This window comes from Lithobates pipiens, unplaced genomic scaffold, assembly GCF_037356315.1.
Source record: "Lithobates pipiens isolate NorthernLeopardFrog02 unplaced genomic scaffold, aLitPip1_a1.2 Scaffold_16, whole genome shotgun sequence".
Classification (NCBI taxonomy): Eukaryota; Metazoa; Chordata; class Amphibia; order Anura; family Ranidae; genus Lithobates; species Lithobates pipiens.
The window spans coordinates 602,887,186-602,904,549 of NW_027507748.1; the positions used below are offsets into that span (position 1 = coordinate 602,887,186).

General features: G+C 42.7%; 1 protein-coding gene across 1 annotated transcript in view; it reads right to left on the reverse strand.

The window, feature by feature from the left end:
• Window positions 1-17,364, reverse strand: part of PSPC1 (paraspeckle component 1) — a 76,566-nt gene that overhangs the window by 37,490 nt on the left and 21,712 nt on the right. The window contains 2 exon segments of the mRNA XM_077483991.1: window positions 639-734; window positions 9,822-10,123. Coding sequence (XP_077340117.1) covers window positions 639-734; window positions 9,822-10,123 — 398 coding nt within the window.

Sequence of the window (17,364 nt, forward strand, 5' to 3'; positions counted from 1 at the left end):
CACCTCCATCCTATCGTTATTGCTGCTTTGCCAGGACTAGTTGTACAATTGCGCTAGGGATGCTGCAATATGCAGTTTGGTCAGCAATGTTACAGGTGGGATTTTTAATGTGTCTCTACAGCTCAAGAATGGGTGCACCAGAAAGGAAATACAAGAACACAGAACAGGCTTTTAGGTTTGCCATACAGTTTTTACAGAAATCTCAAGTACACACTATAATTTTTTCATACTATTGTTTAATTCCAGAACAAAAAATGTAATATATTGCAGATTACCCAGTCCTAAAATGTGGTGGCTGCTGTTTTCAGGCTTTTTAATCCACCTGATTATCATGCCAGTAAAATTTCCTGTCCTAAGATGACAATGTTTACCAACTTGGGCATCTACAGAGAAGCAGTATTGAAAACCTAGAACAGGACTGCAGAAAAAATACCCCTCGCCTCGCTAAAACAGGAAGGCGTTTGAAAGTCCATAGAGACAGCTGGGAAAGTTGCTGATAAAATGTCAGAGCATGGGAAGTTTTTAGCTGACAAGGTTTCTGAAAGGAAGTTTTTTGTTTGTTTTTTAGACTATTGGAAAAAAAATAAAAATTAATAGTATAGCAGGGAAATTCAGATATTCGCCTTTGTTAAACTTACTTCAGATACTGTTGAGTCTTCTGCATGAATTTTTCTTGCAGGCCATCTTCATCATCAAACTGTTCCATTGGTTCAACAATAACTGGCCGCGGAGTTCTGGTAAAATAAGTATACTCAGTAAATCAAACCACATATTTGCAGTACCACCTTGTGACTGAAGAGAATATTTATGTCTGTAGGGACACCAGGTTTCATTCACTCTTGGTAGAAAAGAGTAAAGACAAGTCACACAGACATGATTCATGTTAGATTTTGCATGCTCTCAGAGACTTAGCACTTCATTTGGACCCCCTAAACTGAATATATTTTTATAACAGAGCTCCTGAAACTGGTCACACACACACACTACAGAGAAGGACTCGTACACATGGGTATATGAAAAAATGCTCCAAAACACACTGCCAGTTAGATGAATATAAGCGTGAACTCACTATTGGCCATAATTTTAGCCACTAGAATAAATTTACACACTTGTGTGCGTTAAAGTGGTTTTAAACCCCAAAGAAAATGAACAAAAACCCGCCCCCCCCCCCCAAAAAATAAAAATAAGTGGTTGTAAGCCCCATTCACGAAATCTGACCTGGGTACATATATCTGTAGTGTTTACTTATCTCTCTCCAAAGCTCAAAGTGCACCATCTGCTCTGTTCCTTTATCAGCATGAATCACTTCTGACAAGTTCTCCAACACCAGAAAAAGAAGCTGGAAATTTGTGTTGGGGGAATTTAGAGACGGATAGATAAGCAGTGAGCTTGTCTATTCACACCTCAGCTCTGCAAGTTTCTTCCTTCCTCTGTTTATGTGGAGTGGGGTGTGCGCCTTTCTTCCAATAGGCTCTCACACACAGTGTATGCCCAGAAATAAACAAACAGTCTTTAAATTAAGAAATGTTCACTTTTTAACCGCTTCCGGACCAGCTGCCACAGGCTGGCTCCCCCTCCACATTGGCTCCTTAAGATGCCTCCGGAGGTGCACAGAACACAGAAAAAAAAAAAAGAAAAAAAAACCCCACACTCCCAAAGTGCGTCCCCAGAGCCGATGCAAGTACCTGGTGGGCGCGATGACCACCAAGCACCCACTATCGCTCATGAGAGAGTGAGAGCCAGGATCTGTGTATGTAAAATGCACAAATCCCGGTTCTCTCAGGGGAGAGAAGACAGATCGTGTGCTCCTACTAAGTATGAACACTGATCTCTCTCTCCTCCTCTAGTTAGTCCCATCCCCCTTAACACTTGCCGACCAGCCAGCACAGCTGGGCAAAACGACATTATGTAATGTCGCTTGTCCCTGTGGTCACAAGGGGCACACACGCCCCCTGCTCTCCCACAGAGAGAATGTGAGTGCCCGGCAGTCTAGATAACCGCCAGGCTCCCACGATTGCTCAAGAACCGGGATGTGTGTGTGTAAAACACAGTTTCCAGTTCTCTGAGGGGAGAAGTGACTGATCATCTGTTCATACAAAGTATGAACAGTGATCTGTCATCTCCCCTACAGTTAGAACACACCTAGGGAACAGTTAACCCCTTGATCGACCCCCTAGTGTTAACCCCTTCCCTGCCAGTGTCATTTATACAATCAGCTATTTTTAGCTTTGATAGCTGTATAAATGTCACTGGTCTCAAAAAGTCAAGTGTCCAATCTGTCCGCCACAATGTCACAGTCTTGGTAAAAAAAAAAAAAAAAAAAATGTAATAAAAGTGCCATGAATCTATCCCCTATTTTGTAGTCACTAACTTGAGCAAACCAATCAATATACGCTTATTGCGTACATAAAATTTTGTTTGGGACCAATGTCACACGATCGCACAATTGTCAAAGTGCCACAGTGCCGTATCACAAAAAATGGCCTGGTCATTAAAGGGGCAAATTCTGGTCCTTAACCACTTCAGCCCCCGGAAGATTTGGCTGCTCAATGACCAGGTCTTTTTTTGCGATATGGCACGATGTCGCTTTAACTGACAACTGGGTACAACGTTGCACAACCACGCAAACAAATTTGGCTTCTTTTTCCCACAAATAGGAGCCTTCTTTTGGTGGTATTTGATCAGTTGCAGTTTATTTTTTGCGCTATAAAAAACAAACACAATATTGTCATTTTTGCTATAAGTTTTTTAGAAGAAAAAAAAAAAAAAAAAAAAAAAAGTTTCCCCCTCAGTTTAGGCCCATATGTATTCTACATATTTTTGGGTATAAAAAATTGCAATAAGCATATTGATTGGTTTGCGCAAAAGTTATAGCATTTACAAAATAGGGGATAGATTCATAGCATTTTATTATTTATTTTTACTAGTGATGCCAGCAATCTGCAATTTTTATAGGGACTGCGATATTGCTGCGGACAAATTGGACATTTGACATTTTTGGGACCATTGACAATTATACAGCGAACAGTGCTGTAAAAATGCACAGACTACTGTATAAATGTCACTGGCAGGGAAGAGGTTAACACTAGGGGGTGATCAAGGGGTTAACCGTATTCCCTTGGTGTGTTCTAACTGTAGGGGAGACAGGACTGTTTAGGAGGAGAAATATCGGTGTTCATACTTTGTATGAACACACAATCTGTTTCTACTACCCTAAAAGAACGGGGATCTGTGTGTTTACACACACACAGATTCCGGTTCTCGCTCGGTCACAAGCGATTGTGGGTGCCCAGCGGTCATCCCACCTGCCGGGCCCCAGGCACGCTCGCCCATAGTGGCAAAAAGGCGAAGCGACTTAAGGCAACGTCACTTCGCCCAGCCGTGCCATTCTGCCGCAGTAAAACAGCGGTGGCTGGTCAACAAGCAGTCAAATGGTTGACCGCTTGCAGAACTGTCTACGCAGTTTTAATGCGGCAGAATGGCACGGCTTGGCGAAACTACGTTATCCTATGTCACTTTGCCTTCTGGCCACATGGGGTACATCTCCAGAGCATGTGGCGTGTACCTGAAGAGAGTGCCCAGCGGCACGATGACCGCTTGGCTCTCGCGATCATGTGTGACAGAACAAGAACCAGGATCTGTGTATGTAAACAGACAGATCGCTTCTTTCAGGGGAGAGGAGACAGAACGTGTGCTGATACTATGTATGAACACTGATCGGCCTAAAATTAATAAATCATTTTTTTAAGGATATGTATTGTAGCAGAAAGTAAATTAAAAAAAAAAAAATTTTTTTTTTCAAAATTGTCGGGTTTTTTGTATTATAGCGCAAAAAATAAAAACCGCATAGGTGATCAAATATCACCAAAAGAAAGCGCTATTTGTGGGTGGGGGAGAAGGATGTCAATTTTGTTTGGGAGCCAAGACACCCAATTGTCAGTTAAAGAGACGCAGTGCCAAATCACAAAGAGTGCTCTGGTCAGGAAGAGGTAAATTCTTCCGGGGCTGAAGTGGTTAACTGACAATTGCAAGATTGTGCGAGGCTGTACAAAAAATAAAAAAATCCTGATGTCTCGTCTCTACCCCCCCTCCCCCCCAACAAATAGGTGGTATTTTATTTATATTTTTATGCTATAAAACAAAAAGAAATTGAAAAAAAAAAAAAAAAACATTTTTTTACTTTGTTATAATACATATCCAAAAAAACAAACAAAATTTCTTCATCATTTTAGGCCAATATGTATTCTGCTACATATTTTTGGTAAAAGAAAAAAAATCCTAATAAGCGCATATTGATTAGTTTGTGCAAAAGTTATAGTGTCTACAATAGGGGATAGATTTATGCAGTTTTTATTACTACAGTATTTATCAGCGTATGACATGAAAATTTTCCCCTAAAAAATGGGGGGGGGGGGGGGATCATGGGTACGTGTTATACGTCAACAGCTTACCTTGGAGGGGAAGGAGGGGGGACGAGTGACGCCAGAAATTAACCGAGCCGTCATCTTCTCTCCACTCGGCTCTCACGTCACACACACACACACACACACACACAGCTCCCGCCTCCGCCACCGGAATTGGACCAAAGTTCTGTCTATCAGAGGAGCTGGTCCAATTCTGATGGCAGAGGAAGGACTGTGTATGTGACTGCCGACAGAGCCAAGTAAACAGGAGAGGATGGCTCAGTGATTTCCTGCGAGAGATGGTGAGCTGCATTCATGGGGGAGATGGGCACAGATCAGACTGTATTGAGGCTGCATATGGGCACTAATCAGGCTGCATTGATGCTCACTGACCATTTGTTTCAAAGTGTTTTTTATTTTTTGTAATAAAAAAAGTAAATTTTCCTGAAACTTCCCTCTTAAATTGGGGTGCGTATTATACGGCGTTAAATACGGCATTTTTATTTTTGTACTAGTAATGGTGGCGACCTGCGATTTTTAGAGGGACTGCGACATTGCAGCAGACAATGTGACCCCGACACTTTTTGGGGAACAATGATACCAATATAGTGAAAAAAAAAAAAGCACTGATCCCTGTTTAAATGATGCTAACAGGGAAGGGGTTAACTACAGGGGCAATCAATGGGTTAAATGTGTTCCCTGGGAGGTGCCTTCTAACTCTAAAAAGGTGTTAAGTCTGTGTATTGTTGTTAGGTCCGCTGCACTGTATATTTGTATTGATTGACTTTCGATGTCTACATTTGGCAGGCATGGTCGGCGCAATTCTGCTTTGTTTTTATATTATGTACAGTACATGTGGCTGGTTATGTTCTTATGGGCTGTAACCATAAGTTTTCAGGGGGGGGGGGGGGGGGGAGTGAACATCCCTTACAATATAGAGTAGAGTTTTCCTGTGTCAAGTAAATCTGCTAGCACCAATATAAGTCAGACTCATTCACATTACATAAAAATCACCTGTGATGCGCTTTTAGTAAATGTCTACTAGGGTTGCACTGATACTAGTATTGGTGCAGATAACTAGTTTTTGCCTGAGTACTCAGTCTTACAATCACACTTTTTTGGGGACAAAAAAAATTCACTTTTGAATAAAAAAAATATATAAATCAATAAGACAGCAGTAAAATTAGCCCAATTTTTTTAATATTGTGAAAGATAATGTTACGCTGAGTAAATTGATACCCAAGATGTCACGCTTCAAAATTGCGCCCGCTTGTGGAATGGCGACAAACATTTACCCTTAAAAATCTCCATAGGCAACGTTTAAAAAAAATTCTACAGGTTGCATGTTTTGCGTTATAGAGGAAGTCAAGGGGGCTAGAATTATTGCTATCCCGATCGCCGCAATACCTCACGTGTGTGGTTTGAAGACCGTTTTCATATGTGGGTGCTTCTGCACGCGAGCTTGGCGGGACGGGGGCGCGTTTAATTTTTTTTTATTATTAATTTTACCTTTTATTTTTAAACTTAAAAAAAAAAAATTGTCACTTAGTCCTATTACAAGGAATGTAAACATCCCTTGTAATAGGAAAAAACATGGCAGGTCCTCTTAAATATGAGATCTGAGGTCAAAAATCCTCAGATCTCATATTTAGGACTAAAATGCAATAAAGAAAAAAAAAAAAAAAGAGAAGAAAAAAATTGTAATTAAAAAAAAAAAAGTCATTTTAAAAAAATTGGCCCTTTAAGAGCTATGGGCGGAAGTGACGTTTTGACGTCACTTCCGCCCACCAATTGTAGAGACGGGTGGGGGCCATCTTCCCCTCACTCATCTCCATACTGAGCCAGCGACAGGAAGCGATTGCCTCCGCCGACAGCTCCGGTAAGTGACGGAGGGCACCAGATCGCGACGGGAGGGCCCCTCTCCGTCGCAGGGACCACTTTTATCATCTTGTAGCGGACCACCTGCTCAAGAAGGGGATACCGGAGTTATGGCAGCTAGCTGCTTCCATAACAATAAGTGGTTAAATTGATTAGTTTAGTTTTGCTTTAGGATTTACTTCTGTTTAGGGTCTTCGGGCTTCAGCAAAATGGCAGCCTTCAGCAAGAGGAAACGGGAGCAATGCTGGAGGCAACTTACAGCAGACAAATTTTGGTGGCATAATTATTAATGTGAAATGTATGTTCCTCACTAAAGAACATTTTTTTTTTTTTTATCAAGTTTTACAGCAGAACTAAACACTCTTAAACTTTACAGGCTGCCATCTTTGCCTCAATTTGATCAGCAGCTGCCATAGGGCTGCATATGTGATCAGTTTTGACAAATGCCATTTGATAGCTTAACAGTATAGTTGAGAGCACAGGCACTTGTGGCCAGCTGTCATTCACATTATGGCCTCAATGTACCTGATGATGCTTCACATAGGGTGGAGCTAGGAGACCTGAGAGAATGTTAGGTTGCATTGTGAAGCACTGGAAGTTTGACAGTTGAGGCTCCCACAGATGATATACTAAACTCATGTAGCCGCAAAATTTTATAATTCGATCCATGATCTGGGGGAACAGTATTTGAGTAAAATATTTGTTTTTTAATAAATGATTTTAAATTGATGGTGAGCACTATGTAGCAGTCTCCCTTTTACATGTAGAGTATTTGAAAAGAGACTGATCTTCAGGAAGCAACCATCTAAGGTAGCTATCAATTGATAAGCTTGGCGAAGTTGAAAGGGGAATGCCATTAATAGAAATTTTATAGTCTTAAAGTGCAACTTCGTGTCTCAATCAACACTATTTTTAATCATTATGCTGCTAGCAATAGTAAATAGATAGGAAATGATATAATACTTGTTTTAAACGTTTCTTTTTTTTTTCCCATAAAAGTTTTATTGAATATAAGTAGGGACAAATTTACAGATCAACGTTTCTTTTTTACACGGCTTTGGTTATTTCGTGGTTCTTAGGCCTAGGCAAACAATTTCATACATCCCAGGAGTCAAGAGGGAAGGAGGAGTTTTCTTAGATAAGCAAGCCATCCTTTCTGTATGCCTGAGCTATGGGCAAATGGATTACAGGCAAAAACTAAAATGAACCATCTTCCTTTAATCGAGATGGTCATGGGCAAAAATGGTAGGGGGCGTTTTCAAAGTGACCTCAGCTAAATAAAGCATGGATACAGGGAAGCTTGCTTTAACCACTTAACGACCAGCGCACGACGATGTATGTCCTATTTTTGAAGAGGGATATCTCGGTAACGGCAGCAGCTGCTGCCACAACCGAGAAATCCATCTCTTCAGGCGCCGGTCGTCTGAGCGATAACGGTGGTCTCCGTGGCGGATTCACAGCGAGATCACCGCTATCGGCGGCGGGAGAGGTGCCACCCCCCTCCCGCCGCTTACCGGAGCCGTCGGTAGCGGCGGAGGCGATCGGGTGCTTTTGCTAGCTGGGTATGGAGACGAGTGAGGCTAAGATGGCCCCCACTCGTCTCTATACCATAGGAGGGCGGAAGTGACGTCAAAACGTCACTTCCGCCCATACCTCTTAAAAGGTATATTTTTTTTTTTAGGTATGTAATTTTTTCCTTTTTGTTGCATTTTAGTCCAAATATGAGATCTGAGGACTTTGACCCCCAGATCTTTAAGGAGGACCTGTCATGCTTTTTTCTATTACAAGGGATGTAGGAATAAAAGTGGTCCATTTTTTTTTTTTTAAACAGTGTAAAAAAAAAAAAAAAAATTAAAATAAATAAGAAAAAAAAAAAAAAGTTTTTAAAAAAAACCCCGCCACGACGAGCTTGCGCACAGAAGCGAGCGCATACGCGAGTAGCACCCGCATATGAAAACGGTGGTGAAACCACACATGTGAGGTATTGCCGCGATCGGTAGAGCGAGAGCAATAATTCTAGCCCTAGACCTCCTCTGTAACGCAAAAAATGCAACCTGTAGAATTTTTTAAATGTCGCTTATGGAGATTTTTGAGGCTAAAAGTTTGACGCCATTCCACGAGCGGGCGCAATTTTGAAGCGTGACATGTTGGGTATCAATTTAACCGGCATACCATTATCTTTCACAATATAAAAAAAATTGGGCTAATTTTACTGTTGTCTTATTATTTTTATTCAAAAAAGTGAATTTTTTCCAAAAAAAGGTGTGCAAATACGGTGTGAAAAAAAGTATTTCAATGACCGCCATTTTATTCTCTAGGGTGTTAGAAAAAAAAAACAATATAAAATGTTTGGGGGTTCTAAGTAATTTTCTAGCAAAAAAAAACTGTTTTAAACATGTAAACACCAAATCTGAAAAAGAGGACTGGTCCTTAAGTGGTAAAGTAATAAAATTAACTAAATCGAATCTTTGGTATGTGGCACTGTGATGTAGTGTAGTTCTGATTTAGGGTTCATCTCTTAAAGCGAGTCTAAGGACCTGCAACCTCTGCTATTGTCTGGCAATGTCTGTAAGGGAAACTGCTGCTCTTTGTAAATGGCCTGGTGGCGGGGGACCGAAATTCCAGGGGACCTCGCTGCAGCCAGGTATCCTCCCAGAAGCGAGAATGGGCAGCTGTCAGAACCAGATACCCATTTCCCCCCACAGATGTCAAATGTGGCACTGGATGGGAGGAAGCAGATAAGCGGCGCTTCCCTTTTGAGTGGAGCTCTGCTTTAAAAGCCATGCCTTTGCATTTCCTGTTTGCCAGCTTGTGCTCTCTCTCTCTAGCCAATATCTAGCTTTCATCACTCCTGCTGCTGTCCGTATCTCCGCTAGCACACGTTACCAACTTTTGGCTTGTTGGACTACGGTTCTGTTTGATCAGAAACCGCAACTTGTTACCAACCTCTGGCTTGTTTACTGACTACACTTAATCACTGCTTGATCCCCACCGGTTATATCTTCTACTGGACCCTGGCTTGCTCAACTCCTGGAGTGATGATCCTGAGAACTGTGACCTGGAACTAACATGCAGCAAAACCCATGTCCACCATTAAAAGCTCTGGCAACAGTTCGTGCTTAGACTCTGCACCTTGGGTGAGCCTCTGTCATCTGCCAAGGTGACCTGCTGCTGCACTTAACCAGCTGGTCAGTGAAAGCCTCTTTACTGCCTCCGACAGCTAGAGCAAGTGCACATCGGTGGTATAGTATGGAAAACTGCAAGCTTTCTATTTACCCGATTGCCAAAAATAAAGTCTGCAGAGTTGCTTCAATCAAGATTTATGCATGTACAGCTTTGCATAGTTTCCACGCACAGAATTTCTCACTATTTTAGTGATCATATGGTTTTTGATTTTTTTGGTTTTTGTATAACTAATAATTAAACTTAGGTAACACTTGATTTATATTTATTTAGGTTTATTAAATACTGATGCACAGATTATGGGATTTATATAAAAAATATTATATTGAACTGTGTTATAAAAAAACAAACACTTACGTTGTCAGTAAGAAAGCGCCATCTGAACATCTCTCCAAAGCTTTTCTTGCTGGCGGTTTCGCTGCAAACTCCACAAATCCTTTGCCAGTAGCTCTGCCACGATCATCAACAATAACCACAGCTCTCTCGACCGGACCGAACATTGAGAATGCTTCCTCCAGTAGCTCATTTGAAATAACATGCGATAGATTCTTAACCGTTAAAGCTGCACCATGAGTAGCAAAACGGATGCGGAGGGGTCTGCTTTTCATGACCATGCCATCAAGTTCTGCTTTTGCAATTTCTGCAAGTGTCCTGGATTCCTGGGGAAGAAAAGTTAAGAAACATTTTGAGCCTTGAATACAGATTCTTCAAGCTGCAATAGCACTTTAACACTTGCTTCAACATCACACATTAAACCACCTACCACTTAAAAAAATGTTTAGGATTAGTTTTTGATGCTTCCATGGCGCTTTAAGCTTTCATGAAGCTTGGCAGGTGCCGTGTGTGTCGATATCGCATACCTTCAATATCTCCAAAACAAAGTGAAGTTAAAGCTGAATTAAAGCCTCTCAAAAAGCTACAGATGCCTCAAGAGAGCTTTGTGAGACATCTATGGAGGCTTTAAAGATACTTTAAAGCAGCACTAAAGCGAAATGGGGTATAATTTTTAAAGCGATGCAAATGCAAGGTGTAAACAAGACTGTAAGCCAAACATTTTATTTAGTGACCGGAGCTTTGACTAGCATTCAAAGACCTTAAAAAAGCATGTTTGAAACCATGTTTTAAAGCAAGAGTAAACAAGCCCCTATAACTGCTGCCGATAAAATGTTATAACATTGAAATAAATGCCTGTTAGCCAGTACATGCTTTCTGCAGGTTCCATTGGCTGCTGTCCTTGCTAAAACTTTGTTGCATGTTGACAGAAAAATATCTCTGCCTTACACGTCCCAGACAAAGTGTGACATTGAAAACAGCAGCTAGGTCCAAAAGAGAAGTCTCCAAGGGTGACTGGTCAGCATTTGAATGCTAGAAACCAAGATGCTTGTCTTCTCTTATCAGATGCAGCATTGACAGGTAGACCCAATGTCAATACTTGGGAATTAGCTTTCAGTTATACCAAAGTCCTGGCTAAAAACTTGCATAAAAATAAAAAGTAGATTAAAAAGGATCACTATGGCCAAAGCTCTTTTGACTATACTTCTAAGTGCACTCCTGTGACCCAATGTAGTTCTGTATTCCTGTGATCAAGATCACGCCAACAGTGGGCAACACACACAACACACGTAAAGAAAGAATCAAAATTCCTCACTGCATGCTTTTTCTGAGTCAGCGACTTAAAGCACTAAAGAAAGTCAGCATTACAGCGAAGCCTTTTCAAAGACTCCGCAATAGAAGCCTAAAAGTGACATTCTAAAACCATTACTATTATTGTAGCTTTATGAATCTGGTCTATGGTACCTAGAACTTGTTGATATTTCTACAGCCCTTTGCTGAAGGTGTTCCATGGCCCCTTTCACACTGGTATGACACGACAGTCGTATGACTGTGGATCCGACATGCGTCTGACTTCAATGAACGGGGATCCGACTTTGATCGCAGACATTGCAGGCACTTTGTCTGGTATGAATCTTTAAAGGGAACTTCAAGCCAAATTTGAAAAGGAAAAAAAAAAACACTGCCGTGGGTTCCCCCTAACAGGCCCTTATCCAAGCATGCAGCCCGGTAGGTCAGGAAAGCCCCCCCATCCCAAAGCATCTTGTCCCCTATATTGATGACGACAAGGGCCTCTTCACGACAACCCTGGCCATTGGTTGTCGAGGTCACCTCGATTCCGGCCCCCCACACTATGTAAAGGAGTATCGGGTACACAGGTTTTTAAAGTAAATTTATTAAGTCAGCTCCAGTATCTCTTACGATCTCTTCTCCCCTCTCCGGCTCGGACAATTCTTCTCCCCTTTCCGAGTCTTCTCCGCTAGTTTCTCACTCTTTTGCCGGGTCTTCTTCCTCTGTTCTTCCGATGTTGACTCACTCTCCCCTGCTCTAATGCTGGGTGTGCCACTACTTATATTGGCATTGGGCAGGGTCACTGGGTGACGTCATTTGGAGGCCCCATCCCTTATGACATCATCGCCTGAGGCATGATGGGGTGGTGACGTCATAAGGAGCAGGGACACCACACACCCAGCATTAGAGCAGGAGAGAGCACTACTGAGTCAACTTCAGAAGAAGAGGGAGAAGACAGCAGAGAAGACCCGGCAAAAGTGAGAAGCTAGCGGAGAAGACACGGCAGAGGCCGAAGACAGTGGACAGAGGGAGAAGACTCTGAAAGGGGAGAATAACCTGCAGAAGATGTCAGCAGAAGAGCCTGAGAGGGGATAAGAGACGGCGGAGCTACCTTAATAAAATTACTTTTAAAACCTGTGTACTTTGCAGTGTGGGGCAGAGGGCCCCCCCGCCTCAAAGCTTCTGCTTCCACCGATGCTACCCCCCCTCCCCGCCAATGTTGAGGGCATGCGGCCTGGTACAGTTCAGGGGGTTTCACGCAATAGGGCCACCCTGCCGCAGTATATATGCGGTGGGCAATACTTGTGTGGTTAAACAAGATACCTGGATGGTCAGATCAAACTCCAATGTGGGCCACAGTCAGTTCCCAAAGATACCATATTTCCCAGTGTATAAGACGGCCCCCTAATTTTACAGGTTTTTATGATTTTTTTTGCCTGTACTCACCATATAAGACGACCATCCCCTCTGAAGCTTCCGACGCTTCATATCCTTGATTCTTGCTGTAGCTGGAGCCAAATCACAGCGAGCGATGTATTCTAAGAATGAATACAAAGCCTGCTTGGATTGGCAGAGTCTAACATCAGCCCACCGCTCTGACTCTCAAAGCCATTCTGACCAGACTACTGTATGTAGCCTGCTCGGATTGGCAGAGGTTGTTACTCCAATCCGAGCAGGCTCTGTATTCATTTGTATACATCGCTCACTAGGATTGGCTCAGCAGTATATACTGTATGTAGCCGAAGCTACATACAGTATTACCACACATCCAGCAGGCATTTGAGCAGCTGACCTGGCGTATAAGACGACCCCTGCTTTTTGGCCAGTTTTTAAGTGTAAAAGGTCTTCTTATACGCCGGAAAATACGGTAACTGAGTAAAATTAATCAAAGTGATGATGTGCAAAAAAAGCTCATGGCCTGCTAAATGGCAAATTTCCAACTAAAAAGCTCAATGACTGATAAAGTCCCCTCGTGACCATAGTAAAATTACACAGATGGTACAATAAGCTCAAAGCAATAAAACCACTGATGCAGAATTAGATCTGGGCAGGACAGAATTTGCGGCAGAGGAAATTAATGGCAGCCTATTTCCCTGTATAGGTTTCCTAAATAAACTAAAACCCATTTAAAACTGAGAACTTCTATAATCTGTAGACATACATACCATACAGACAATACATACCATGCAAACTGCGATATGGATGCATTATAAATATTAGATATCCCCGTACACAGTGGATTGCAACTGGCTTTGTACCACATGATTGCTGTAAAACAAGGCTGCATCCTGCTTGCAGCTAGCTCTAGGCAGTGAGAAGAAACAGTTCAGAATTGTGATTTTTAGCAGCATGTTTTGAAGTACTGTACCACCAGTGATGGCCACAGTGTGCCTGATCTCTAGCCACTAGGGGTGCAACAGATCAAAAAAACACGGATTGGATCATTTTTCGGATCAGCAAATAATTGAATTGGCAAAAACCTGTGAAAATTCCACCACCATATAGTCCCCACTGTAATATCCACTATCTCCCCCACTGTAATATTGGCAGAGTATGGCAGAGTATGGAGGGATGGCTGTGACTGCAATTGCCACAGCAGTGCTGTGGGCACTACAGATCCAGCCCACAGCACTGCTGCCATCCAATCTCTCCCCTCCACTGTACAGATCAATACACAGAGGGGACAGATTAAAACGGCACCGGTTTGTTTACAAGTGATCGCTTCATTTAATGGAGCGATCACATTGTAAACGGGCGCTGGGTGTACAAACACGGCTGTCACTCCAGAGCTAGGCCAAAGCCGCGACCTTTCCCAAGCCCGAGGCCACGAAGCACTCCGGCGATCAAGGCGTGGGCCGATCCGAACAGGGTGACCCTCCGTTGCACCCTTACTAGCAACAATAGTAGTTTCACCAAACCAGTAGTCTTCCTATCCACTACTCAAAAAAGTCCCAGTATCACTAGACCAGGGTAAAGCTGGCCGTGGACTTTTCGTTCTTCATTAGCTAGGGTACACTAAAAAGGTGGATGTGTGTTCAAACAACTGGACCTGTCGCCATTAGCATATAATGGCCAGTGGCTACAGCCCCTGATCGGAAAAAGTTTCACAGCATGTTCCTTCAGTCTGAAGCAGGGACTACAACACACTGGTCAAAATGTATACTGAACCAGCTGAATTTCAACAAATGCATGGCCAAAATTAAAGAAATCATAAAAAGGCAGGAGGTTGTCTTAATGCATTAAGATAAAAATCCGCCTGTGTGCAGCATCAAAAAAATAAACACACACAACAAAAAAAACAAACTTAACTGAGCCCCCTCCCTATTCAGCAATGTTTGAGTGCCTTGACTGTCCGGCGCTCTCTCCTGATTGGCGGAGACACAGCAGCGTCGCTATTGGCTCCCGCTGCTGACACACTCCGTTAGCCAATCAGGAGAGAGGGTAGGGCAAAATGGCAGCTCCGTGTCTGAATACATACACAGAGCTGCAGCTTGGCTTAAGTGACCCCATAGTAAGCTGCTTGCTGTGGGGGCACTCAACAGGAAGGAGGGGCCAGGAACTCCAGCCAGGGACCCAAGAAGATGAGGATCTGAGCTGCCCTGTGCAAAACCACATTGCATTACACAGAGCAGGTATGTTTGTTATTTTAATAGAAAAAAAAAAATAATAAAATATATGAGACTTGGCAATCACTTTAAGACCACATAAGCATTTTGCAGGAGTGTCTCCTGTGCTGGAACATCAGGGCCTGCGAAAATGTAATAGTCGGGTAAATAGACAAGTCCTTTTTTTCTCTTAAAGCCTGAAGGTGCTCCTAGTATTCTAAGCTCCTCTATGCAAAATAAAAAACCTTCAAAAACTCACCATACCTTTTACTAGTACTATGAATTGTCTATTTTCAAAATATGGGGTAATTTTTTTTTTTTTACTGTCCTGGCATTTTAGGTCTTCAAGATTGGGAACAGCAGCCAGAACATCAGGTTTGATCAATTTCAAAAAAATATACAGCATTGCATAGTTTGTAGACACTAACTTGCACACTGACTTGGACAAGAAAAAAGTAGAATACATTTTGGCCTAAATGTATGAAGATTTACTTCATACCAACTTTACTGTTTTTTTTTTTTTAATTATTGAAGTGTATTTTTTCCCAATTACATTTGAAAGACTGCTGGGCAAACAGTGTGACATAAAATATTGCAGCAATTGCCATTTTATTCCCTAGGGCAGGGCTCAACAAAACCCGGACGCCAGAATTAGAATTAGCGACCTGGCACCTGGGGCAGCACAGCTGGGGGTATCCTGTCTCCATGGACCCCCCCGGCATGATCGCGTCGGGCCGTTCCGCCGGCGGCCGGTAATTGAGGCCGTGGCTTTGAGACCTTCTGCGGTCCTATGATTCCTTCTGGAATCTGGCACTCTCTTGTGGTGGCCGTTGGTATGACAACCAGCAATGCTAATGGAGCTTCCTCTGCCTATCTCCTTCCCTTTATTTAGAACCCCCTAAACATATATATTTTTTATTCTAACACTCTAGAGAATAAAATGGTGGTTGTTGAAATACTGTCTGTCGCACCGTATTTGCGCAGCGGACTTACAAGCGCATTTTTTTGGGGAAAAATAATTTTATAAAAAAATAAGACAACAGTAAAGTTAGCCCAATTTTTTTTTTATATTGTGAAAGATAATGTTACGCCGAGTAAATTGATACCCAACATGTCACGCTTCAAAATTTCACCCGCTCATGGAATGGCGACAAACTTTTACCCTTTAAAATCTCCATAGGCAACGTTTAAAAAAATTCTACAGGTTGCATGTTGAGTTAGAGAGGAGGTCTAGAGCTAGAATTATTGCTCTCACTCTACCGATCACGGTGATACCTCCTATGTGTGGTTTGAACACCGCTTTCATATGGGACAGGGCACGTTTAAAAAAAAAAATCTCTTATTTTCTTATTTTAACTTTATTTTTTTCACTGTTCTTTTAAAAAAAAAAAAAAATTAGTGTCACTTTTATTCTTATTACAAGGAATGTAAAAATCCCTTGTAATAGAAAAAGCATGACAGGTCCTCTTAAATATGAGATCTGGGGTCAGAGAGACCTCAGATCTCATATTTATACTAAAATGCGGCACTATCTTCCCCTCACTCGTCTCCATGTCAGGCCAGGGACAGGGCCGGATCGCCGTTACCGACCTGGCTCCTAACTTTTTAAGCTGGCTCCTAGATTCCAAGCAAATTTGTAAAGCCCTGCCCTAGGGTCTCTGCTAAAAAATATATATATATATATAATTTTTTTATTAATGTTTGGGTGTTTCAAGTAATTTTCTAGCAAAAAAATATTGATTTTAACTTAAGAAAGAAGTGTCAGAAAAAGATTTAGACTTTAAGTGGTTAAACTTCCTGCATTTACACATGGTTGAAAGCTTGGGAGACTGCCCAGATTATTTGTTTACACAAGAAGTTCTATGCCTTTGATCTAAGGCTTGGTTCACACAGGGGCGACTCAGATCCGACTTCAGGTCGCACCTAGTCGCCTCAGGTCGAACAACATTTAAAAATCAATGTAAGTGAATGAGAGCCGTCTTAATGCACGCTACTGAAGTCGCTCCAACTTCAAAAGAAGTTCCTGTACTACTACAATCCGACTTGTAGGCGACTTGTACCCATTGATTTCAATGGAGGTCGCCTCCAAGTCGGATCTCTGTCTATACGGAGGCAACTGACAGAATTATTAGCTCTGAAGGGGGAACTCCATGCCAAATTTATGAAAAAAATTTGGCGTGGGTTCCCCCTCCGAGAGCATACCAGGCCCTTACGTCTGGTATAGATTCCAAGGGGAACCCCCTACGCCGAAAAAACTGCGTGGGGGTCCCCCCAGATCCACACCAGACCCTTATCCGAGCACGCTACCAGGCCGGCCAGGAAAGGGGGTGGGGGACGAGCGGGCCCCCCCCCCCTCCTGAGCCGTACCAGGCAGCGTGCCCTCAACATGGGGGGTGCCTTGGGGGAGGGGGGGGTCGTGTGGCCCCCCCACCCCAAAGCACCTTGTCCCCATGTTGATGAGGACAAGGGCCTCTTCCCGACAACCCTGGCCGTTGGTTGTCGAGGTCTGCGGGCGGGGGGGGCTTATCGGAATCCGGGAGCACCCTTTAATAAGGGGGCCCCTGGATACCGGCCCCCCCACCCTATGTGAATGAGTATGGGGTACAATGTAACCCTACCTATTCACCTGTGAAAAAAAGTTAAAAAAAAAAAAACACAACAGGGTTAAAATA